The 22,785-nt window shown below is 49.8% G+C and overlaps 2 protein-coding genes and 1 long non-coding RNA gene across 6 annotated transcripts; 1 reads left to right on the forward strand and 2 right to left on the reverse strand.

Annotated features, from left to right (window-relative positions):
- Nucleotides 1-414: 414 nt before the first annotated feature.
- On the reverse strand, nt 415-10,780 carry tsc1a (TSC complex subunit 1a). The gene is made up of 21 exons (XM_028017415.1): nt 10,675-10,780; nt 9,780-9,889; nt 9,618-9,721; nt 9,397-9,549; nt 9,158-9,302; nt 8,928-9,082; nt 8,278-8,351; nt 8,001-8,146; nt 7,874-7,917; nt 7,633-7,744; nt 7,332-7,547; nt 6,809-7,005; nt 6,614-6,741; nt 6,489-6,529; nt 5,758-5,921; nt 5,485-5,667; nt 5,297-5,407; nt 1,760-1,882; nt 1,506-1,693; nt 1,194-1,352; nt 415-1,108 (listed from the first exon to the last, which is right to left on the reverse strand). The coding sequence occupies exons 2-21, from the start codon at nt 9,886-9,888 to the stop codon at nt 712-714; spliced, it is 2,949 nt and encodes a 982-aa protein (XP_027873216.1). The 5' UTR covers nt 9,889; nt 10,675-10,780; the 3' UTR covers nt 415-711.
- LOC114144519 (uncharacterized) lies at nt 8,358-8,921 on the reverse strand. Its single transcript, XR_003595502.1, has 3 exons — nt 8,860-8,921; nt 8,600-8,724; nt 8,358-8,531 (listed from the first exon to the last, which is right to left on the reverse strand). It is a non-coding gene; the product is annotated as an uncharacterized LOC114144519 (long non-coding RNA).
- On the forward strand, nt 10,764-22,274 carry LOC114144514 (bile salt-activated lipase-like). Of its 4 annotated transcripts, XM_028017428.1 has the most exons (14): nt 10,764-10,881; nt 12,122-12,335; nt 12,717-12,864; nt 13,545-13,664; nt 13,940-14,137; nt 14,792-14,922; nt 15,011-15,118; nt 15,548-15,671; nt 15,865-16,051; nt 16,145-16,348; nt 16,488-16,685; nt 17,239-17,311; nt 21,729-22,041; nt 22,179-22,274. In XM_028017428.1, the coding sequence occupies exons 2-13, from the start codon at nt 12,279-12,281 to the stop codon at nt 22,014-22,016; spliced, it is 1,836 nt and encodes a 611-aa protein (XP_027873229.1). In that variant the 5' UTR covers nt 10,764-10,881; nt 12,122-12,278; the 3' UTR covers nt 22,017-22,041; nt 22,179-22,274. The 4 variants fall into 4 exon arrangements, with proteins under 4 accessions (XP_027873229.1, XP_027873228.1, XP_027873230.1 ...); XM_028017427.1 differs by having other exon boundaries at nt 21,729-22,274; XM_028017429.1 differs by lacking the exon at nt 22,179-22,274 and having other exon boundaries at nt 17,239-17,346; nt 21,729-21,875.
- Nucleotides 22,275-22,785: the final 511 nt, after the last annotated feature.

The following is a 22,785-nucleotide window of genomic DNA, read 5'->3' on the forward strand; positions in this document are numbered from 1 at the left end:
GAACTGTCTTTTGTTCTTGTTTGGATTAACTAAACATGAAGCTACCAGCTGCTAGCATGAGGCTGTTTATGGACAGGTGGAGTTTACCATGTTGTTGCAATAAGTGAGTCACATCCAACTCATTCATTTAGTAGAAATATGGTGATCTATAAAAGCTGAGGGCCAGAATAAATGCTGGTCATATTTTCTTTGGTCTCTCCATGATGTCATTAAACTATTCAAAGCTCCATGTTTGTCCTGTTTTACTGTCAGAAAGCTTCTTCCTCTCCACAACTTCTTCTTTCTTCAGGTAAAGTTTCTGAATATTTGAGATAGTTTATTGATCTATTCATCGTTCGCTGAAGTTACCTTGATTTCCAGTCTGAGTGTGAGGCTGCTGCTGCTGCCGTTGTATGTAAATGACTGAGATGACAATAAAGCTCCAGTTGACTTTATTCTTCAGATTAACAAGGCGGAAACAGAAAAATCACAGATCAATCGATATACAGCACCTGATCACTGATTGGTTGATCATAAACCTGAGAGAATCCGCAGAGTTGATCACGATGAGAAACCGTCTGACCCAAACATCTCATTAATCTGGCTCTCTGTTTCCTAAGAGTGATTCAGGAAGTGGAGAGTGATTCTGCTTCCTGTTGATCCAGGAGGGTCCAGTCTGACCCTCACCTGAGGTCCAGGTTCCCTTAGAGGTGAACCCTTCCTCCTCCTCCATCAGAACTCGGGCAGCGACTCGTTGTAGTCCATGATGCTGAGCTCGTCTCTCCGCTGGCGGACGCTGAGCTCCAGGTCTGCAGCTGGAGCAGGAGGCTCCATCTGAGGACTCCCAGTGAGGAGGGTGGCCTCCTCCACCTCCTGACCCAGAGGAGGGCTCCCTGCTGGGACCTCCTCCTTCTCCTCTTTCTCCTCCTCCTCCAGGCTCTGGTTGTTTGGCCCAAACAGCCGCCGCGCCTGCTGCTCCAGGAAAGATCCGACGGCCAGCGGGGAGTCGATGGGCGAGGAGGAGAGGGGTGAGGAGGAGGAGAGGGCCTCCACAGCACCGTTTATGATTCCCACAGCAGAAGAAGAAGAGGGGCGGGGCTTGTAGCCATCCTGAGCGGAGGGGCTGTTTCTGATTGGCCAGAGAGACAGACACAGATGACATCAGCAGACCTGCAGCCGGAGCTTCATGCTGGGTTCAGAGCTGAAGGCCTTACCTGCTGCCGGCATCAAGAGGAGGGCTGTGTGTGCACGTGTCACTTCCTGTGTGAGTGTCCAGGTGAACCTGGCTGTACAGGTGGAGCATCTCAGTCTGCAGCGTCTGGCTGACTCTCCTCAGGGCCACACATCGACTCTCTGAGGCCGACAGCTCCGCCCTGAAGCACAGCAGGAAGAACTGCAGTTAAAATGTCCTGCTGCTTTCAAACCGAAGCTCTACGGCGGCTAACAGGCTAACTCCGCAACCTAGCAAAAGGCTCTGAACAGAAACGCTGTGAGGTCCTGCTGGGCTGCCAGCGCCGGACTCTGACCTGCTGAGGCTCTTGGTTTCCTCCAGCAGCTTCTTCAGCTCCAGGATCAGCTTGTCCTTCCTGGCCAGCTGGCTCTCCAGCTCTGCTATCCTGTGGCTGGCTGCCTCCAGCTTCTGTTTCTGCAGGACGTCGCAGTCCTTCAGCCTCTGGAAGTCGTTCCCTGTGCTGCGCCGCAGCATGGCCTCCTCCTGGGAAGGCAGCAGATTTACAGACGGCTCTCGACGGCCAATCAGCAGAGAGCTCGGTGGACTTACGGTCCAGCTGTGGGCGGCAGCCTCGTCCAGCTGCTGGCTCAGAGCTCTGTTGGTTTCCCTCAGCAGGACGAGCTGCTGGTCCAGCAGGAAGACCTGCTGCTGCTGCTGCTCACTGCTGCACAGCTGCAGAAACACACACACACACTCCACTAACCAAGGTTCTGGAAGTTATTCACTCCGGTTCTGGTTCTGCTGGCCTAGCAGAACCCATTCTGGATGATCTGATTAGTGTTGATCAGGAAAGCAGGGGCGATTCTAGGATCTGACCTTCAGGGGCCTCAGCCCCCAGCAGGGCTAAGTCCAAGAGAAGATATTTGTTGGTTCATTTTTCTGAATCTTACTGCTTATTTACATACATTCACATACAAAATTAAATAGTTTTGTCCAACTCAAACTCTTAACAACTACATACAGCACTAGAAAAAACTAAAAGCCCACTGCACTGAACCCCATAGAAAACCTCCTGGTTATTCCACCAAATATTGATTTCTGAACTCTTCCTGCGTTCAAACATTAGTTTTGTGTTTCTAAATGAATATAAACTTGTTTTCTTTGCATTATTCAAGGTCTGAAAGCACAGCATCTTTTTTGTTATTTTGACCTTTTCTCATTTTCTTAAAATAAATACTAAGTTTTTGCTTGGAATTTCACAGACATGTTGTTAGTAGTTCAACAATCTTCAATTTACTTAAACATGTACCTAGAAAGAGTAAAATCAGAGGACTGATCATTTTTTCCAGAGCTGTATATACATGAAACAGAATCAGACCGCATCATCCCTGCTAACATCTGCTAACATGGGGTCTGCTGCCTGGAAATTAAAATAAAATCTACTCAAAACATTTCATTTAAAGAACATTTTACTAAATTCATAAGATTAATAAACCTAAAACCAGTTTATTGTCAAGGTAGAAGGTCAGATTACTGACTAGTGGAAACTAATCATTAATCTGAACTTTATTTGAAAATAATACTTAGAAATTGCATCACCATTATTTTTACGTTATGCGGCTGTTGGACTTTTTCTTTAAACAAGAATGAATGTCCATCTATGGAAGAGTGGACATGATGAGTCGGGTTTAATATTTCAGTTCACAGTTCATGAAGTGAGTCTGTCATAGTTTCAGTACCAAACCAGAACCAGCCTGACCCAAACATCCTGTACTGGTCTTTAGTTGGACCTTATTTAAGTGACTCCAGACAAATTTGGGAAATTAATTACAAAACACAACAGTCACTAATCAAACTTCAAAAACGACCAATAAGAGAAATTAACAAGGCGAAGGACCAGGATCAATCTAACCCATTATTTATAAAATATTTTGCACATATACAACATTTTGTACTGAACAACTACAAAATACTCTTCAAATAAATAAAGCCAATGCTGTCCACAATTTCATTCATAAATATAAAAATAATTCTAAATTAATTAAGTACTGCATTGCCCATTGCAAAAACTCGCTAAGCATAATATTTTGCATTGCAAATTGTCGTCTGAATTAAGGTGCTGATGATACAAGTCTGGTCCCTTATAGCTGGCGAATAAAGAGGCAGGCTCACAAATACACTTATAAAAATGTCTATGCTCCAGCTGTTGGTTTCTGTATTCATCTTCAGTGAGTTTAATACCTGAACTCTGACCTTGCCCAGACATTTATAGCTGCATGTTCATGTTAGCGACGGGATTTGGCTCCTTCGTTCATCACACACAGAAACGCATCATTTCTGTAACGCCACGATGAGCTTCGCCATCCGTTAGTGGCGACCGGGACGATATGAAATACATTTTCCGGTTCGTCCGTAAAGCTACACTTACACTGTAACCATCACCTGCTCAGCCGCCCGCCGTGTTCAGTCTATCCGCTCACCTGTATAAATACACCTGCAAGTTGGTCCCGCCGTTCGCTCTGAACCAGCAGCTCCGGGAGGAGAAAAGCTGCCGTACTCCAGGCATGGCGCCAGTCATTTTAAAGATGCTTATTGGTCCCCCAACAACGACACAAACCCGGACATTATCATGAATCAATAAAATCCTCCCAGGCCGAACTTGAAAACTGGACCTTATGCTGCTAACACTTAGCTTTCATCAACAACTCAGGCGGGAGTGAGAGCGCCGGGCAACGCAAATAACGACCCGGCCGGAACTCGGCGCATTGAATAATAAAATATAATTTAATGAAGCTTCGAGGCAGATAAATTTCCCTGGAGGAATTTTAATAATCGAGGAATCATCAGGAATCAGCCCTAATCCCATCTCAACACAGCAGCTAAAAGTGCAGCAGTATAATGTTTAATTCATTGTTAAAGTAAAATTGTGAAGGTTAAAAAAATCACCACTGAGTATTAACAAAAAACATTTAGCATAATTTCTTTTGTTCCCCTCTTGGCCCCCGTCTAGATCCGCCCCTGGGCTGCAGGTCTGGTTCATTTTTGGTTAGCATGATTTTTCTTCATTGATAGGAAGTCAGGTTATCCAAACTGGTAAACCACGTTAATAAAATAATAGTGAAATAATACATTAAATGACCAATGAACAATTATTCATAAAATATATAAATATTTCTGAATAAAACACACAGAAAGTCCTAACAAACTTTTCTAATGTTGGAAATATGAATGTACTGTTAATCTATTAGCATGATTTGTTCTTTAAATGGGCATTCATATAATTTTGGCTAATGCTACTACATATTAAATAAAGTATCATCCAAACTCAACATCCAAGCAAATAATCAAAGCATTAATAATTTACTAAAAGCTCAATGAAAAACTGATCAATGATCAAATGTTCTGTACCATATGAGCCTCAGGAGATGATTGAGGATGAAGAGACTCTGATGTCTGGTTCTTTAGGTTCTGACGGGTCTGTGGTTCCTCTCCTGATCCACTCTGTCTATCATACAGCAGCACACGGCGCCACGACGGACACTTTTGTGTCCATCGATGGACACATCGTCCATCCTCACTGACATTGTTCAGCCTGGAATGAGCGTCTTCCTCCTCACGTCTGGATTTCTGCCAGTCTTTGTTTCTGAGGACGGCGGAGTATCGGGTGGGGGTTAGGGTAAGACGCGGGTTGATAGTAGCGGCGTAGCAACCGTCTCTAGGCAACCGTAGCGTTCTGGGGTCCTTTAGCTCCCGCCACCAGAATTTAGTTGACCTTAATATTTCCTGTTTTATTTTGGTCATTATTGTTACATTTAGTGTTGATGTGTGTGAGGCCTGTCTATCGGACAGTTATGTATCGGTCCAATACGGGACGCCACATTTAACGGTATTTTCCGGGAGTGGTAATCCTATTCAGGGCTGCTGAGGTCCAACAGAACCAGAACCAGCACTAAACTGGGCCAGAATCGTCACGGTCAGGACATATCGGATGAATCCTGGACTGGCTTCCTGACACGCCGGACATACGATCAACAACGACTCCAAACATCAGATCATTTTCACGGCTCAAGAGTCTGATGTCACCATCGGATCTGTTTGGTACTAGAACCACTTCCTGTTGACTCAGCCAATCAGAGTTGCCCTCACCTTCAGGCCCAGCTGGGTCAGCTGGTGCTCAGCGTGTTTGGCCTTCCTATTGGCTCCCTGGAGCTCCGCCTCCAGCTCCCTCAGTTGGCCATGACAGTCTTCCAGGTCGCTCTGAAACAGCCAATCACAGCACAGGCTGCTGGTAGTCAGCCAATAGGAGCAGAGAGCGGTGTGTGTCTGCTGCTGACCTGCAGCTGCTGGTTGTCCTGCTGGTGGCGCTGTTGCTGCAGCAGCAGCTGCTGGTTCTGGTCCAGCAGGCGGTCCGTTTGGGTCCGTCCGTCCTGATGCAGCTGGTTGAGGCGCCGCTGCTCTTCGCTCAGACTCGACCTCAGGCTGCGGATCTCCTGGTCCTGAACGCCCAGCTGCGCCTTCTGCCTCCGAACACAGCAGAGGGTTAGACGGGTTAGACAGGGAGACCCCCTCCTTCCGCCCGCCGGCCCGGTGTGGGTAGGGACTGTTACCATGGCGACTGTCTGCTCCTCCAGCGCCGTGGCGTTGATGACCCGACGCAGCAGGCGGCGGTTCCTGATGGCGTGCTGTTGCCGCTTGAAGCGCTCGTACTGAAGCTGGCTGTGGACCAGCAGCAGCTGGCTCCTCTGAAGCTCCTCCCCCTGGGGGGCGGGGCCTAGCACCACACAGAGACAGGAGGCTGACCTCTGACCTCACAGACATCACACTGCTCCACCCGGCACCACAAAGAAAACTCCCACAAACACATCCACAGTAAACACGCCCTGTTTGCAGCCCGACTGGTCAAACTGGTTAGTAACCAGTCACTAACAGAAGGGCTGCTCGCTGCGCTACACCGCCATCTAGTGGCTGTTCACGTGAAAGCTGTAAACTCTGTAGCGCCTCCTGCTGCCGGTCTGGGGACATCACGGCCCTCTGACTGAGGACAGGAAATCAGGCAGTGGGCGTGAATCTCTGGGCTCTGATTGGTCAGAAACCAGGAAGTCCTCCAGCAGCTGGAGACAGAATCCAGAAGGTTCTGACTGTTTAACCGGGTCAGAACCATTGTGACTCTGAGCTGAAAACCCTCAGAATGATAACTGGTTCGGGAGGAAGCGTTCAGCTTCCTGCCAGATGTCGTCATGGAAACGGAGGAAGAGCACATGTTTGACAGGAGCTGCAGGTGGCGCTAGCGAGCTTCCTGAGGGTTAGGTGCCTCTGCTTTTCATGCTCTGCTGTTTACCTCCCAGGTGACTCCGGTCCGACCTGCTCCCCGCTGACGACCTGCAGTGACATCACAGCGCGGTCACATGACCCTCAGTGGCCAGGTGAGGCCAGTTTCCAACCAGCAACCCTCCTGAAGCTCACCTCCTGCTGAGGCGCTCATGAGCGTCGCTCCCATGAACGATCATCTGCTCCAGAACCTTCAGAGGAGACATGGCGCTCTGCTCCTCCTCCACCTGTTGCTGCCGCCCTGCAGCGCTCTGCAGCGCCTCCTGCAGGACAGAAGACGCTCGGCACTCTGAGCAGAACGTACACCTGCCTTCCACCTGCTGGGCTCACCTGCGTCTTCCTCCTGATGAAGAGTGTGGCCGCGTGAGGCAGAGCCAGCTCAAACAGCGGCTCATAGGGAGGGGCGGGGCCAGGAGCATAGGGGGCGGGGTCACTGGGAGAACGAGTGGGTCCACCTGGTGAGTCACTGCGGCTGGAGGTGGAAGTAAGGAGGAGGAACTGGGAGGAGGAAGATGGCGCTCTGACGTCTGCAGACAAACAAGGTTTGTGTTTAAATCATATTAAGACACTATTATTAGCTAATAGTTATTATTAGCTAATAACTATTAGCTAATAGTTAACTATTATAATAACTAATAGCTAATAACTATTAGCACCAAATGAAGACGACTGTCCTGCCAGCAGTGGCTAAATCCCACTAGCAGGAGGCTAAGCTACTGATCTGAATAACGATTAATGCTAGGCTAACTAGCCTCAGCATGCTAGTTGTTAGCCTCTCTAAATCTAACACAGGAGCGTGACCAACATGGCCACTCTGATGCACCGCCTTCTCTAGCCCAGGTGAGAAACTCACCTGGGCTGCTCAGGTTACCGTTGATGACATGACTCAGGCTCGTCTCCTCCTGCGCTCTGATTGGCTGCTGCTTCACCTGTGAGGACAGACAGCGGCCATCTTCCTGCTGCTCCTTGACAGAGACACCCGATCTCACCTGGAGGCCGCCGGCAGGTTTATGGCTACCTTCACTGGGCGTGGTCACAGGTACAGAGTCAGGTGAGGGACATTTCACACCTACAAACATACAGACAGCGTTAGACTGGGCTGCCGCTGACACACACACACACACACACACACACACACAGGTAAGGGCATTCACCTGAAATGGAGGTACACCTGCTCAGCGAGGGGGCGAGGCCTGGAGATGCAGGCTCAGGAGGGGGCGTGGCCAAGCCACATTGAGAGGAGGGGCTCCATGTGACATCATCAGCCTGAACACACAGGTGGAGTAACATGCTGGATGTTCTGGTTCCCAACAGAACCGGGTCTTTCTGCTGGTACCAGAACCGACTGCTAGCTGACCGGTTCTGGCCCAGTTGGGACGGCTCTGTGTGAGTTACCTGGATGTGGGAGGAGCTTAGCGTCAGCTGACCCACTGAACTTCCTGCCAACAGACAAACAGAAACTGTGTCATGGTTGGACCTCCAACCGGACCTCCAACCGGACCTCTGTGGTTCTGTTCTTCACCTGAGCTGCTGATTGGCTGCCAGACCTGGGGGGCGGGGCTGAGGTCCAGGTGAGGCTGGGGGGAGGGACAGCAGGCGTCCTCCAGCGGGTCCAGAGAGAGTCGGCAGCACTCCATGATGATGTCATGGACCTCACAACACCTCCACCTGGGGTCAAAGGTCAGGGGTCAGAACCAGTCCTGACCCAAACGGTGGACCCGAACCGATTCAGAAACCAGGAGGTCCGGTGTGGGTTCTGGTCCCGGTAAGCGGGGTGCGAATGGTTCTGGTCGGCTCACCTGGACGGGTCCAGTTCGGAGTCCTGGGTTCCGGTCACGAGTTCTGGGTGGATCCGAACATGTTCCAACATTGGCTGGAAGAGAAGCAGAGTGGAATCAGAACCGGCACCGCTTCATCCGGACTCTGGGTCAGAACCATGTAAGCATCAGAACCCTGCAGGAGACCGGACCTCCAGCACCAACCCAGCTACTCTGAAAGGAGCCCTGGACTGGTTCTGGTTTCATTTAGTCGACTGGTTCTGACCGGTTCTGACCTTGACCACCTCCTGGAAGGTGTCCAGGTTCTGACCCAGTTCTAACCCAGTTCTGACCCGGTTCTGACCGTGACCACCTCCTGGAAGGTGTCCAGGTTCTGACCCGGTTCTGACCCAGTTCTGACCCGGTTCTGACCTTGACCACCTCCTGGAAGGTGTCCAGGTTCTGACCCGGTTCTGACCCGGTTCTGACCTTGACCACCTCCTGGAAGGTGTCCAGGTTCTGACCCGGTTCTGACCCAGTTCTGACCCGGTTCTGACCTTGACCACCTCCTGGAAGGTGTCCAGGTTCTACCCGGTTCTGACCCGGTTCTGACCCGGTTCTGACCTTGACCACCTCCTGGAAGGTGTCCAGGTTCTGACCCGGTTCTGACCCAGTTCTGACCCGGTTCTGACCTTGACCACCTCCTGGAAGGTGTCCAGGTTCTCCTTCATGCCGTAGTGCAGCCTCAGGTAGGAGACGAAGTTGCAGGGGAACATCCCGTACAGACGGTGGAACAGCGAGTAAACGGCGGCGTGGAGGTGGACCAGGTACGCCGCGCTCACCTGACCTGCGGGAACAGCGGCGGCCAATCAGAACCCGCCGTTCCACCCGGAGCCCCGCCCCCCCCGCCGGCCCGGTTTACCGGGGTTCCTGTAGCTCCGGGACGCCAGGCGACCGAAGACGTCGAAGAAGTCGTAGATGTGCTGCTTCCCGGCCTGAGGGATCATGGGTAACAGCGCGACCAGGACCAGAACCCCGCTGACCAGAACCGCCACATCTCCGTCCGTCTGTGACGCAAACACAAGATCTGAGCAGTACCGGGCCGAACCTGCTGGTTCTGGCTCTGGACCGGTTGGTTCTGCTGCGGTTCTGGGTCGGTACCTTGAGGCAGCGCAGCAGCGTCGGCAGCACCGGCGCCTGGCTGATGTGGTGGATCCAGGGCGGCTGCTTCCGGATCAGGTGACCCAGCAGGGCGATGGCTGCCGCTCTGTTTCCGGGTCGGGTCAGCGCCTCGTTCAGCTTCTCCAGCAGCACCTGGGGGGGTGGAGCCGACCCGTTAGCCGGCTGAAAAGCGCCACAGAAGGTGAGGACACGCCGCTCACCTTGTGGTGAGGCTCCCTGATGGAGGAGAGCAGCAGCAGCACCTGGGAGGAGGAGGAGTCCAGGTAATGCTCCACCAGGGAGGACAGCACAGCGCCCCCTCTGTCTGCAAACAGAACTACGGTCAGACCGAGCCAGCAGGAGGAGTGGCCGGCTGGACTCACCTGAACTCAGCTGCTGGTTGATGGCGGTTCTGACCCGCTCCAGCTCCTGCAGCTCCGAGCTCTCCAGACAGAGCAGCAGGTCCGAAACACTCAGCGGCTCTCTGGACATCCTGCAACAAGAGGTTCTGGTCAGGAAGGAGGTTCTGGTCGGATCCAGAACCAGCTGGAAACTCACTGCTGTTCAATTCAATGATTTAATAGAAAAAACAAAGTTTAATAGTTTTTGTTTCCAGAACTTCGTCCGTTTTTCTGACCTTTGACCTCATTAACGCCTGTTCCTCCATATAAACTGTAACTGACAGTCGCTGTGACTTAAACCTCAGAATATCAAGAATTGTTTTCTGAAAGTTTCATGATTATTTTCTAAAAAATGTTTGAGATGAAAGATTTCAGATCCGAACGGTTTGTGTCTAAACTAGACCAGAACCGAACCCAGAACCTGATCCTTTAACTGTGTGGACCTGACTGACGTCAGTTTTATTACCAGCCTATTTAAAGGCTCCACATGACCTCCAGGATAAACCCAGGGGTCACGTTTCCACTTCCGGGTGACAGCTCAGGAACATTCACCGTTTATTTCAACTAAATCCGTTTAAACTTCATTTACGTGACAAATTCAACTCATTTCTTTCAAATAATCAGTTAAATGAACAGAAGCGAACTTTCGAGTGGCCTCTGACGTCAGCGCCGTTATTTATTCTGTGTGACGTCACTCAGCGGCTTAAAAACACCTGGAAGCTAAGAGCTAAGCTAACAGGCTCGGAGCAGGCTGCCAGCGGAGCGAACAGAACCGTATTCCGGTCCGGCAGCGGCCGCGTGCCGCCTGCTGAGCAGCGATCAGAACCGGCTCCGAACCGAACGAACCCCCCAAAGCCCGGTTTAGAAGCTTCGGTACCTTCAGACCTGTTGAGCCCAGCTGACAGCGGACACGTCCAGTGACAGCAAGCCCCGCCCACCGCTGCAAGCTGGCACCTGCGGCTGCCAATCAGTGTCCAGAGTCGTTCAGGGACGCTGGCGGCGGTAGGAAAAATGAGTTTCCCCGGATCAACAGGAAAGCAAACGGTCTCTATTGTACATGAAGCGTTCAGGAACACGAGCAGCGGTAAGAAAAAGTAGTTTCTTGAAGAATTTATGAACTCCTAGCCTTTAAACTCATTCTATGTATTCAGATGGATCCTGGTTATTAGATCAATAATGAAAACGGGGGTCCCTCTGAAAACATACTTTGAGTTTATGGCGTGGGAGCTAATAAGCTTTTGGGGTTTTTTACTTCTCTTGAACATTTTAAGATCACCGTTTGGAAAGGAGATCAACAGGAAAACAGACGCTCTTTATCGGACATGAAGCGTTCAGGAACACGAGCAGCGGTGGGGAAAATGAAAACCAGCGACCCTGCTCAGTAGCAGAAACGGATGGTTTAATCCGAGGAGACGTTCATGGCCACCAGGATTATTTAAATCTGAGTGTTTCTCAGCAGAAGCTGCTGATGATGCAGAAAATAACTTTTCTTTGCTTTTACACTCCAGTTACTTTTCACCCATTTCCAGTCCTTGAATGAGACGAAGGCAGTAAGCAGAGCTTTAATAAAACCTGCAGGGTCTGTGGTCTGATCCATGCTACAGATCACTGCGGTGACCTCTGACCTCTGCTGATTCAGATGGACAGAAACAAAAGATGTAAAAATAGAAAGCAGAAGTTTTGGTGACTCAGGGTTTTCTGAGGTCGGAGCTGAACCAGCAGCTGCTGATCCTGGTGCTGCCTTCAGGTGCTCCTGTAAACAGCAGCTGTGTGTTTTCCCAGCCGCCGCCGATAGCAGCCGGCCGGCCCAGTTAATGATCCACCCGACCTTCAGAACCAGTGTGTGTGTGAGTGCACGCACGCACACACAGATACAGCATTAATTAAATGTTAGCCTGAGAAAGAATTTAATTCAATTTCGTTTTATTCTCACTTTTAATTAAGCTCTCTATATAAATATGTATATATATACATATACTGTATATATGTATGTATATATATACAACATAGAAAACCACAACATTTATATTTACTGATTAAGGTAATTAATTTGACCATTTATGCGTGTTTGTTTTAAATTTTTTATTTATTCTTCACTCATTTTTACTTCTTGATTTTTGCAAAAATTGATCAACTAATTTTTTCTCGGTTCCAATTTTAGTCATGGACAAAAAATGGTCAAATTAATGACCTTAATCAGTAAATATAAATGTTGTGGTTTTCTATGTTATGCATGTTGTTGTATGAAGAGTCGGCAGCAGCTGGGCTGGAGGTTTTTCCTCCCCTCGTGTCACAGACCTTTTTCCTTGTTCTTGCTTTTCCAGGTAAAGCTCAAAGTGACTTGGTTCTGGGTGGAGACGCGTCAGGTCACATGACATCATGAAGAGTCATCCAGTGTGGAGGCGTCGTGTTTCTGAGCCGACCTGAACGCCCCAGCAGGCGATATAAAGCAGGAGGTTCTGCAGGAGGAAGACACACATCATGATGATCCACCTGGTTCTGGTCGGGCTGGTCCTGAGGTCCGCTGCAGCTGCGAAGGTCGGTTTGCTTGACTCTGACTCCTTCCTCCGATCAGCAGCTCAGACGGGAGAAACACGACTTCGCCTGAACGTTTATTATATATGTATATGTATGTATGTATGTATGGAAACAGGAGAAAATAGCAAAACCAGAGAAAACCTTCAGATTCTTTCTGCTTTTTTCCTCATTTTTCACTTCTGGTTCTGGTTCTTTGGTTCTGTCCACTTCAGCCCAACCCAGATCCAACTCTACATGGGCCAACATCTTGGTCATATTCCTGCACTTCTTCACTCAGTCGTTCCTCAGCATCACACCGCCCACACCCTGCTTTAAATGAGAAAATAAGATTTAGACAGTTTGAATAAGAAGCCTCCTAACTGTGTGTGTGTGTGTGTGCAGCTGGGCGTGGTCCAGACTGAGGGCGGCGCTGTGGAGGGGCTGAACGTTAATACGGGTCTCTTCCGGACGGTGGAGGAGTTTAAAGGCGTCCCCTTCGCTGACGTTCCTGGGAAGTGGGAAAAACCTAAACCTCATCCTGGTTGGGACGGTAAGTCCATGGTCTCATTGGGGCGCTGGTTCTGGTTCTGCTACAGCAACTATGGCAAAAAATCAGTCAGCTGATGATTTTTTGCAGTTGGTTCATGATTGGTTTAAATGTTAAAGGTGCAATAAATCAATATTTATGAGGAATTGTATTAAGTGGAGTCACTCATTAAAACTTGTTTTTAGTCAGAGCCTTAAATTTTTGTAAAGGTGTAGCAGACATTAGATCAGCGACTCTGAACCAAACTCGGATGTAAACATTTAGATTTTAGTTTGACTCTCAACAGTTTATTTACTGAGAAAAACTGTAGTTTTGGTCCTGCAGCTTGAACACATTAAAAACTTTTTAAACCTTGTTACATTTCACTGTAACGTTTCTGACCCCCCAATAATGAGATGGGATTTCCTCCCTTGTGCAAACTTGAGACATGGAAAAACTGATGGCTCCTTTAAATCAGGACTGAAAATGTTGATGTCAAAGAATCTGATGAACTGGTTTCCAGTTTGAAGCATGAAGATTTCAAGTTTTCCTCTTGAAGCTGTATTTTAACATTCACTACAGTTACATGTTGCTTTAAGTCGTTTTCCTTCGATGTCCTGTAAAGTTCAGACGTGTCTGAGTCCTGCTTCATCAATAAACCAGGTTAGTCTACAAGCTGTTTGGTTTCTGTCGACTGTTTTCAGGAGTTTTAATCGCCACAAAGTTCAGGGAGCGCTGCCTGCAGGTGACGCTGTTGCAGACCAAAACCCAGGGCAGTGAGGATTGCCTCTACCTGAACATTTTTGTTCCACATGGACTGTCAGGTAAGAAACAGGCTCAAGGTCTGATGTGGTAAATGTCCCCTCATACTACCGTGTCCTCACAAACCGCAGCGTCCCCTCATACCACCGTGTCCTCACAAACCGCAGCGTCCCCTCATACCGCCGTGTCCTCACAAACCGTTGTGTCCTCACATGAATCAGGAACTGCTCAGCTCTAAATGTGATTTTCCGGTGATTGTTCACAGCAGCATCTAGTGGACACCAGAGGAATTGCATCCCCTTGAATGAACCCTCTCATGTCCGATCTCTGTCTCCAGTGTCCACCAACCTCCCAGTGATGGTGTACCTTTTCGGAGGAGCCTTCCTGCTGGGAGCGTCCAATGATGTGGAAGTTTTCGGAGAGTCTCTTTATGATGGGAAGGAGATGGCCGACAGGGGGGGGGTCATTGTTGTCACGGTGAACTACAGAGTTGGTACTCTGGGTTTCCTCAGCTCTGGAGATGAACGACTGCCAGGTGAAGACAAAACTAAATCAACATCGGTGTTCATGTAAACTGCTTTAAAACTGTTTTCAGAGGCTCAGTGTGGATTTTCTGTATTAGAAATGTTCTTTTGTTTGAGGGCACAGCAGGTGCCTCATCGATCACACTGGCTCATTTGCTATTCTGATGAAGGAAGCAACAGATAAACTGAATGTCTGAGTCAAAACAAGAAAACCGGATCATCAGCATATCATAGGTATGCTAGTGAAGCTGAAATATCTGTGAATGACATATGTTGTTTTGGGATCATTTGCAGATTTCTCAGTACTTCTGGGATCCTTATCTGGCTTCCAGCAGGTGAACCGAGTTCTGTTAACTCAGCTGCAGAGCGGTTCAGGTGTGAAGCACCTTGTTCCTTTAGTGGACCCTGTTGTTATTCACTGATGTTTAGGTTTATGAACATTTGGAGAACATTATTTCTGATCAGACACAAGAAAACAGGTTTGGTTCTGGAAGGTTAGGGCATTTTGACCAACAGCAGAATTTAAATCCAGGTTCTGTTGCTGCAGTCAGACTCTGGTGATCCATAACACATGGTTTCCAGTTTAGTTGTACCTCTAGTTGTGCTGTAATGAGGATCCATCGTTAAGGTCAAACAGCCAGCAGGTGACTCCCTGTTCCTCTCAGGTAACTATGGCCTATGGGACCAGCACGCCGCCATCTCCTGGGTCCGCAGGAACATCCGGGCCTTCGGAGGGAACCCGGACAACATCACCATCTTTGGCCAGTCAGCTGGAGCTGCCAGCGTCAACTTCCAGGTAAAAACCATGACCCCCAACATCCTGTTTGTGGAAGAGGTTTCCGTCCGATGACTCCACCTACTGTTGGTGTTTGGTTGTGCCCCAGATGCTGTCGCCTTACAGTAAAGGGCTGTTCCGCAGAGCCATCTGTCAGGGCGGCGTGGCCCTCAGCCCCTGGGCGCTCCAGAAGAGCCCCATGGTGCTCACTAAAAAGGTTTTCACTCAAACATCATCCACATCTTTCGTTCATTTCAGGCTCTGTAATTACGGTAATTTATCATATCTTAATCTGAAACTCTACAAAATAAGCAACATTGACAATTCAAACCCTTTTTTTACTGGCAAATTACTGAAAAAATAAACAACAAAAATATTTGTTTTTAATATGTTTAGATTTTTCAACCATCAGATTGATGCAAAGTGCTATTATACACATTCAGTTTGTATGTAAAAATAGATTAATTGCATTAAAATTTGAATAATTAATCAAAATTGATGTGTTAAATGAATTTTACAGGATAATCATTATATTTTATAACTTTTACTGCTTTTAATGAGATTACGTTTTGCCTCTACGTGACATGCAACCCGACAGTTGACCCGCAAGTCCAGCAGGAACTTCTGGCTGCTTTTGTCTCTGCAGATTGCTCGTAAAGTCAACTGTTGGCAAACCGAGGAAGACAACATGTTGGCCTGCCTGAAGATAGTCGACCCCATCAAGCTCACCATGGCAGGAAAAATTAACCTGCTGGATATTTTTGGGAAAGGTCTGAACATAACCTATTATTTCTGGTCTGGTTCATTTTTGTTTGCATCAGTGTTTCTTCTCCAGCGTTGGTTTGTGGATTAGTTTCAGGCAGTCTGCTCCTTTACTCAGCACTCAGTGACCAGACTGCTGACTCGGACCTGTCTGTCGAGTGTTTCCCTGCAGACAGGACAGCGGCTCTGTTCTCTGCTCAGGTCCCGTCATGGACCTGCTCCAGCTCGCGCCGGTGGTTGACGGTGATTTCATCCCAGATGATCCAGGCAAGCTTTTTCACAATGCGGCTCAGTTTGACTACCTGGCAGGTGTAAACAGCATGGATGGACACATATTTGCTGGAATCGATGTTCCTTCAATCAACAACATGAAGGAAACCACCACCGCGTTAGTACTTGAGCAACATCATGTTTTTTGAGGATTGTCATGAAGGCTCCAGACTGGTCTAAGACATGTGAATTGGTCTGGTTTCCTCCTCAGAGACCAGGTCAAAGGTCTTCTGACGGGCCTGACTAAAGAGAAGGGGGATGCCGCCATCTCCTCGGCCTTCGATGTCTACTCCGTCCACTGGGGTTTGGCTCCAGATCCGGCCATAGTAAAGAAGACAGTGGCCGACATCGAGACAGACTTCCTGTTCCTGGTACCGACCCAGATTGCCCTCCAGCTCCACGCAAACAACACCAGGTCAGCTGTGACTCTTCTCATTCATTACTGCCGACGTCCTGCTGGTGCTGTTTGGGTCCGATCAGAACAGAACCTTTGCACTTTCAAAGTTACTGCAGAAGATGGACAGTGCTTACCTGTGACCCTGTGTGTCCCTCAGTGGGGCCAGTACCTACTCCTACCTGTTCAACATGAAGACACGGATCCCGGGGTTCCCGCGCTGGGTGGAGGCGGAGCACGCAGAGGACCTGCAGTATCTGTTCGGAAAACCGTTCTCCCTGCCGCTGGTCTACTTCCCCCAACACAGAGACCTCTCCGGCTACATGATCGCCTACTGGACCAACTTCGCCAAGACTGGGTAAACTCCCAGCATGCACTGAGACCACCAGCAGGGGTCCAACTGGGGCAGCACACGTCAACTTTACTGGGTTTTAACTGTCTGCTCAGCCAAACTGGTCTGAAACGGTCAGAAGAAGAGTTTATCCAGTTTGTTTAAATGTTGCCTTTCTGGCTGCACTGGTCTGGTGTGACACACTAACTGGTGTGAACTGGTTTAGCCAACTGGGATAGATTAACTAGACTTTATCCTGGCCCTATCAGTGGGCTGATTTCACCACATCATTTACATGAAAGGACAAATCAATGGTGGCATATTTTCAGGTTTGGTTCAGATCAACATGTCTGCAGTAACTTTAATGATTTGATCAGAAAGTGTGGAAACAAGGAAAACAAATGGTTTTATTGTGATTACAGTTATATAAACTGACATGGAAGACCCAGATCCAACCTGAATTAGGATAACTTGTAAATTGGAGCCAAATTGATGATCTGGATTTGTCTGTTTAAAGTGATGTGAACTGGTTTAAACTGGTATGATTTACCCTGATAAAGGAATTTCCTTTTCTCTCCAGAGACCCCAGCAGAGGCAACAGTAAAGTCCCGGTTCTCTGGCCAGCCTTCACCAAGTACCACCAGCCGTACCTGGTAATAAACAACTCCATGAGCAAGTCCTCCGTCAGGTACCAGGCTCCTCCGGGATTACTGCTAATCTGTCCTCATCTCGCGCATTTCTGTTTTATTCTAACCTTCGGAGCTGTGTGGTCTGATGAATCTGGTCAGCGCTTCATAGATGTATTTCAAGATTTGAGTGTGAGGATTATAAACATGATCAAATTTAAATCCATCCATCTTCTTCCGCTTATCCGGGGTCTGGTCGCGGGGGTAGCAGCTTCAGAAGGGAGGCCCAGACTTCCCTCTCTCCAGCCACTTCTTCTAGCTCCTCCGGGGGAATCCCGAGGCGTTCCCAGGCCAGCCGAGAGACATAGTCCCTCCAGCGTGTCCTGGGTCTTCCCCGGGGCCTCCTCCCGGTGGGACGTGCCTGGAACTCCTCACCAGGGAGGCGTCCAGGAGGCATCCTGACCAGATGCCCAAGCCACATCAACTGGCTCTTCTCGATGTGAAGGAGCAGTGGCTCTACTCTGAGTCCCCCCTGGATGACTGAGCTTCTCACCCTGTCTCTAAGGGAGAGCCCAGCCACCCTACGGAGAAAACCCATTTCGGCCGCTTGTATCCGCGATCTCGTTCTTTCGGTCATGACCCAAAGCTCATGACCGTAGATGAGGGTGGGAATGTAGATAGACCGGTAAATCGAGAGCTTCGCTTTTGGGCTCATCTCTCTCTTCACCACGACGGACCGGTACAACGCCCGCTTGACAGCAGACGCTGCGCCAATCCGCCTATCGACCTCCTGCTCCCTTCTTCCCCCATGTGTGAACAAGATCTCGAGATACTTGAACTCCTCCACTTGGGGCAGGACACCCCCCCTGACCCGGAGAAGGCATTCTACCCTTTTCCGGCTCAAGACCATGGCCTCGGATTTGGAGGCACTGATCCCCATCCCGGCCGCTTCACACTCGGCTGCGAACCGCTCCAGCGAGAGCTGCAGATCACGACCTGATGAAGCCAAAAGATCAGAGCCAGCGACTCTAATAGACTAGACAAAATCATCAGGAAAGCTGGCTCTGTACTGGGACTAAGGCTGGAGTCCCTGGAAACTGTGGTGGAGAGGAGGACACTGAAGAAGGTTCTGTCTATTATGGACAATAAACAGCAGCCTCTCCACCACATAGTGGACAGACAGCGGAGCACCTTCTCCCATAGGCTGCTCCAGCTCCGCTGTCGTAGGGACAGATACAGGAAATCCTTCCTGCCACATGCCATCTCACTGTACAATAAAAGCTAAATCATTGTTCTGCACTAATCAGTCCGATTTGCACAACTGCACTGTGGCACACTTGCTGTACATATATTAACATATACATCGTGTTCTGCATTTTGAATCCTTGCAAGGTCTGCTCTAAGCTGCTTTTTATATTTTTATATTGACAGCATGTCATATTTTATTCTTATTTTATCTTGTCTACAATGCTACTCAGTGGTGGTTGTTGTGTGTCTTGTCTCTCTATGCTGCTGTAACTGCGAAATAATTTCCCTGCTGGGATGAATAAAGTAATTCTATTCTATTCTATTCTAAAAGGACCACATCGTCTGCAAAAAGCAGAGATGAGATCCTAAGGCCACCAAAACAGATCCCCTCAACACCTTGGCTGTTCTAGAGATTCTGTCCATGAAAGTGATGAACAGAATCGGTGACAAAGGGCAGCCCTGGCGGAGTCCAACTCTCACCGGAAACGAGCCCAACTTACTGCCGGCAATGCGGACCAGACTCTGACACCGGTCATACAGGGACCTGACAGCCCGTATCAAAGGGCCCGGTACCCCATACTCCCGGAGAACCCCCCACAGGGCTCCCCGAGGGACACGGTCGAACGCCTTCTCCAAGTCCACAAAACACATGTAGGCTGGTTGGGCGAACTCCCAGAATCCTCCAGGACTCTGCTGAGGGTGTAGAGCTGGTCCAGTGTTCCACGACCAGAACCAGAACCACACTGCTCTTCCTGAATCCGAGGTTCGACTATCCGACGGACCCTCCTCTCCAGGACCCCTGAATAGACCTTGCCAGGGAGGCTTAAGAGTGTGACCCCTCTATAATTAGAGCACATCCTCCGGTCCCCCTTTTTGAACGGGGGACCACCACCCCAGTCTGCCAATCCACGGGAACTGCCCCCGATGTCAATGTGATATTGCAGAGTCTAGTCAGCCAACACAACCCTACAACATCCAGAGCCTTAAGGAACTCCGGGCGGATCTCATCCACCCCCGGAGCCCTGCCACCGAGGAGCTTTTTAACTACCTCGGCAACCTCGTCCCCAGAGATTGGAGAGCCCAACCCAGAGTCCCCAGGCTGAGCTTCCTCAGTGGAAGGCATGTTGGTGGGATTGAGGAGATCTTCGAAGTATTCTGCCCACCGGCCCACAATGTCCCGAGTAGAGGTCAGCAGCACACCATCCCCACTATAAACAGTGTTGGTGCTGTACTGCTTCCCCCCCCTGAGACGCTGGATGGTGGACCAGAATCGCCTCGAAGCCGTACGGAAGTCTTTCTCCATGGCCCCTCCAAATTCCTCCCATGCCCGAGTTTTTGCCTCAGCAACCACCTGAGCCGCATGCCGCTTCGCCCGCCGGTACCCATCAGCTGCTTCCGGAGTCCCACAGGCTAAAAAGGCCCGATAGGACTCCTTCTTCAGCCTGACGGCATCCCTTACAGAAGGTATCCACCAAAGGGTTCGAGGGTTGCCACCGCGACAGGCACCGACAACCTTGTGGCCACAGCTCCGATCAGCCACCTCAACAATGGAGACACGGAACATGGTCCACTCAGACTCCATGTCCCCCACCTTCCCCAGGACGTGTTCGAAGTTTTGCCGGAGATGGGAGTTAAAGCTCCGTCTCACAGGGGATTCTGCCAGACGTTCCCAGCAGACCCTCACAACACATTTGGGCCGCCAGGTCTGACCGGCTTTCGCCCCCACCACCGGAGCCAACTCACCACCAGGTAGTGGTCAGTGGACAGCTCCGCACCTCTCTTCACCCGAGTGTCCAAGACATACGGCCGCAGATCCAATGAAACGATGACAAAGTCGACCATTGAACTGCGGCCTAGGGTGTCCTGGTGCCAAGTGCACATATGGACACCCTTATGCTTGAACATGGTGTTTGTTATGGACAATCTATGACGAGCACAGAAGTCCAACAACAGATCCCCGCTCGAGTTCAGATCGGGGGGGCCGTTCCTCCCAACCACGCCCCTCCAGGTCTCACTGTCGTTGCCCACGTGAGTGTTGACGTTCCCCAGCAGAACAAGGGAGTCCCCAGGAAGAGCACTCTTCAGTACCCCCTCTAAGGACCCCAAAAAGGGTGGGTAACCTGAACTGCCGTTCGGCCCGTAAGCACAAATGACAGTCAGGACCCGGCCCCTCATTTGTTGGCGAAGGGAGGCTACCCTCTCGTTCACTGGAGTAAACCTCAACGTACAGGCGCCGAGATGGGGAGCAACAAGTATGCCCACTCCTGCCCGGTGCCTCTCACCTTGGGCAACTCCAGAGTGGAAGTATGTCCAGCCCCTCTCAAGGAGGCTGGTTTCAGAACCAGAGCGATGCGTCGAGGTGAGACCGACTATTTCTAGCCAAAACCTCTCGACCTCACGCACTAGCTCTGGCTCCTTCCCCACCAGAGAGGTGACATTCCACGTCCCAAGAGCCAGTTTCTGCAACTGAGGATCGGACCGCGAGGGCCCCCTCCCTTGGCCGCCACCCATCACACAATGCACCCGACCCCTTTGGCCCCTTTCACAGGTGGTGGGCCCATGGGAGGGGGGACCCATGTTTCCTCTTCGGGCTGAGCCTGGCCGGTCTCCATGGGTAAAAGCCCGGCCACCAGGCGCTCGCCATCGTGCCCCCCCCTCCAGGCCTGGCTCCAGAGTGGGGCCCCGGTGACCCGCGTCCGGGCGAGGGAACGCCAAGTCCAATGTTTTTTCTCATCATTGGGGTCTTTGGGCTGCGCTTTGTCTGGTCCCTCACCTAGGACCTGTCTGCCTTGGGTGACCCTACCAGGGGCATGAAGCCCCAGACAGCATAGCTCCTGGGATCATTGGGGCCCTCAAACCCCCCCACCATGATAAGGTGGCGGCCCAAGGAGAGCAAATTTAAATATAGCAGAAAATATATGCAGAAAAAAGTTGGTCAAGTTTAAACATGAAAACTGATTATTGTCTTGACAATAATCAGTTTCTCTAGTCGAACACTTGATGTCCCAGGAGATCCATCACGATCCAATGGGATCAATAAAGATCCGGTAGGACCCTGATGGAGTCAGGATGCGATGCGATCCATCAGGATCCTGTCGGAGGATGTAAATGATGTCCAGATCTCTGCCGTTGCTCACTCTGCTGTGTTTTATTTTGATCCTGAGGTTTAACATCTAAAATCCGTTCTTTCTCTCAGCTACGACCTGAGATCGTTTTACGTGAAGTACTGGACTCAGACCTACAGCCAGCTGCCGTCTGCAGGGACGATGGAGGAGAAGAAACGCTGATCCCTCGACCTTCATCCAGACAGATAAATGAGATAATAAATGAATTTGAAACCTTCTCCGTTTGCTCTTTGCATCTAACACAAGTGCACATAAATTGTTCTGTCACATTCATTTTAAAGATTACAGCCTCAGATTTGGAAGGGACGTCCACCATCTTCTGTGTCACCATTAGAAATGAGAACTGGAACATCAGCTGATGCCTCGTTTCCACTGAGCAGTTTGGTACGCAGGTTTTCCTGCTTTCACACCCCACAGCCAAATGGTACTGCTGAAGGCGGCCATTGTTTTCCAATGGTGGTCAGCCCGATGTCTGACGTTAGAACGTCAATGCAAAGTGACTGTTTGTGATTTGCCAACAGATTGTAAACCGATCCTGCATTTGGGAGAAGGAGGAACCTTGTGCCCCTACATGTTTGCTGTAATTCCTGTAAATAAATGAGAAATCTTGCATCTTGCAGGCGCGTTGTTTGGTTTTCCCTCTGCAGAGACATTCTGAGCAGTCTGTCGGCAGCTAATTCAGGATTAGCATGGACTCAGAGCTAACAGGGAGGCAGTGGGCTTGGGGACGAAGCAATCGGGTTGAGGACCAGATTCTTTACTATTTACACACAACTCTGATCCCAGTGGATCCCACTGTGGGTCCAGTGGAAGCAGCTGGACGGCTGGACCCACAGCAACAAAGACACCAAGCTGGAATCTTGTGGAGGTTTTGGGCGCCCAGTGTTTCATCATCATTCCTTGTTCTGGATCCAGCCGCTGTCACCAATGCAATATTAAAAGATTTGGGTCAATGCCGCCTGGGGGGGTTAGTAAAGGTCGATATGGTTCTGTACGGGTCGGTTTGGTACCCTGTTTTATGGTCCAGCATGTTCCAGAGAATATTTTCACAGTCAGCTGGACTAGGATAGCATCATTCTCGAGCTTCAACCAACGTGATGCTTCGCCCCAACTGGACCGTTGTCTTAC

This window comes from Xiphophorus couchianus, chromosome 5 (assembly GCF_001444195.1).
Source record: "Xiphophorus couchianus chromosome 5, X_couchianus-1.0, whole genome shotgun sequence".
Taxonomy (NCBI): Eukaryota; Metazoa; Chordata; class Actinopteri; order Cyprinodontiformes; family Poeciliidae; genus Xiphophorus; species Xiphophorus couchianus.

Coding starts and splice junctions, on each gene's coding strand:
- tsc1a (XM_028017415.1), bottom strand. CDS start 9,888: ATGTCCAGAGAGCCGCTGAGTGTTTCGGACCTGCTGCTCTGTCTGGAG. Junction 9,083..9,157: donor CCGGAGCTACAGGAACCCCG/GTAAACCGGGCC, acceptor CTGTTCCCGCAG/GTCAGGTGAGCGCGGCGTAC. Junction 1,109..1,193: donor CCTCTTGATGCCGGCAGCAG/GTAAGGCCTTCA, acceptor CTGGCCAATCAG/AAACAGCCCCTCCGCTCAGG.
- LOC114144514 (XM_028017427.1), top strand. CDS start 12,279: ATGATGATCCACCTGGTTCTGGTCGGGCTGGTCCTGAGGTCCGCTGCA. Junction 15,119..15,547: donor CCATGGTGCTCACTAAAAAG/GTTTTCACTCAA, acceptor TTGTCTCTGCAG/ATTGCTCGTAAAGTCAACTG. Junction 16,052..16,144: donor ATGAAGGAAACCACCACCGC/GTTAGTACTTGA, acceptor TTTCCTCCTCAG/AGACCAGGTCAAAGGTCTTC.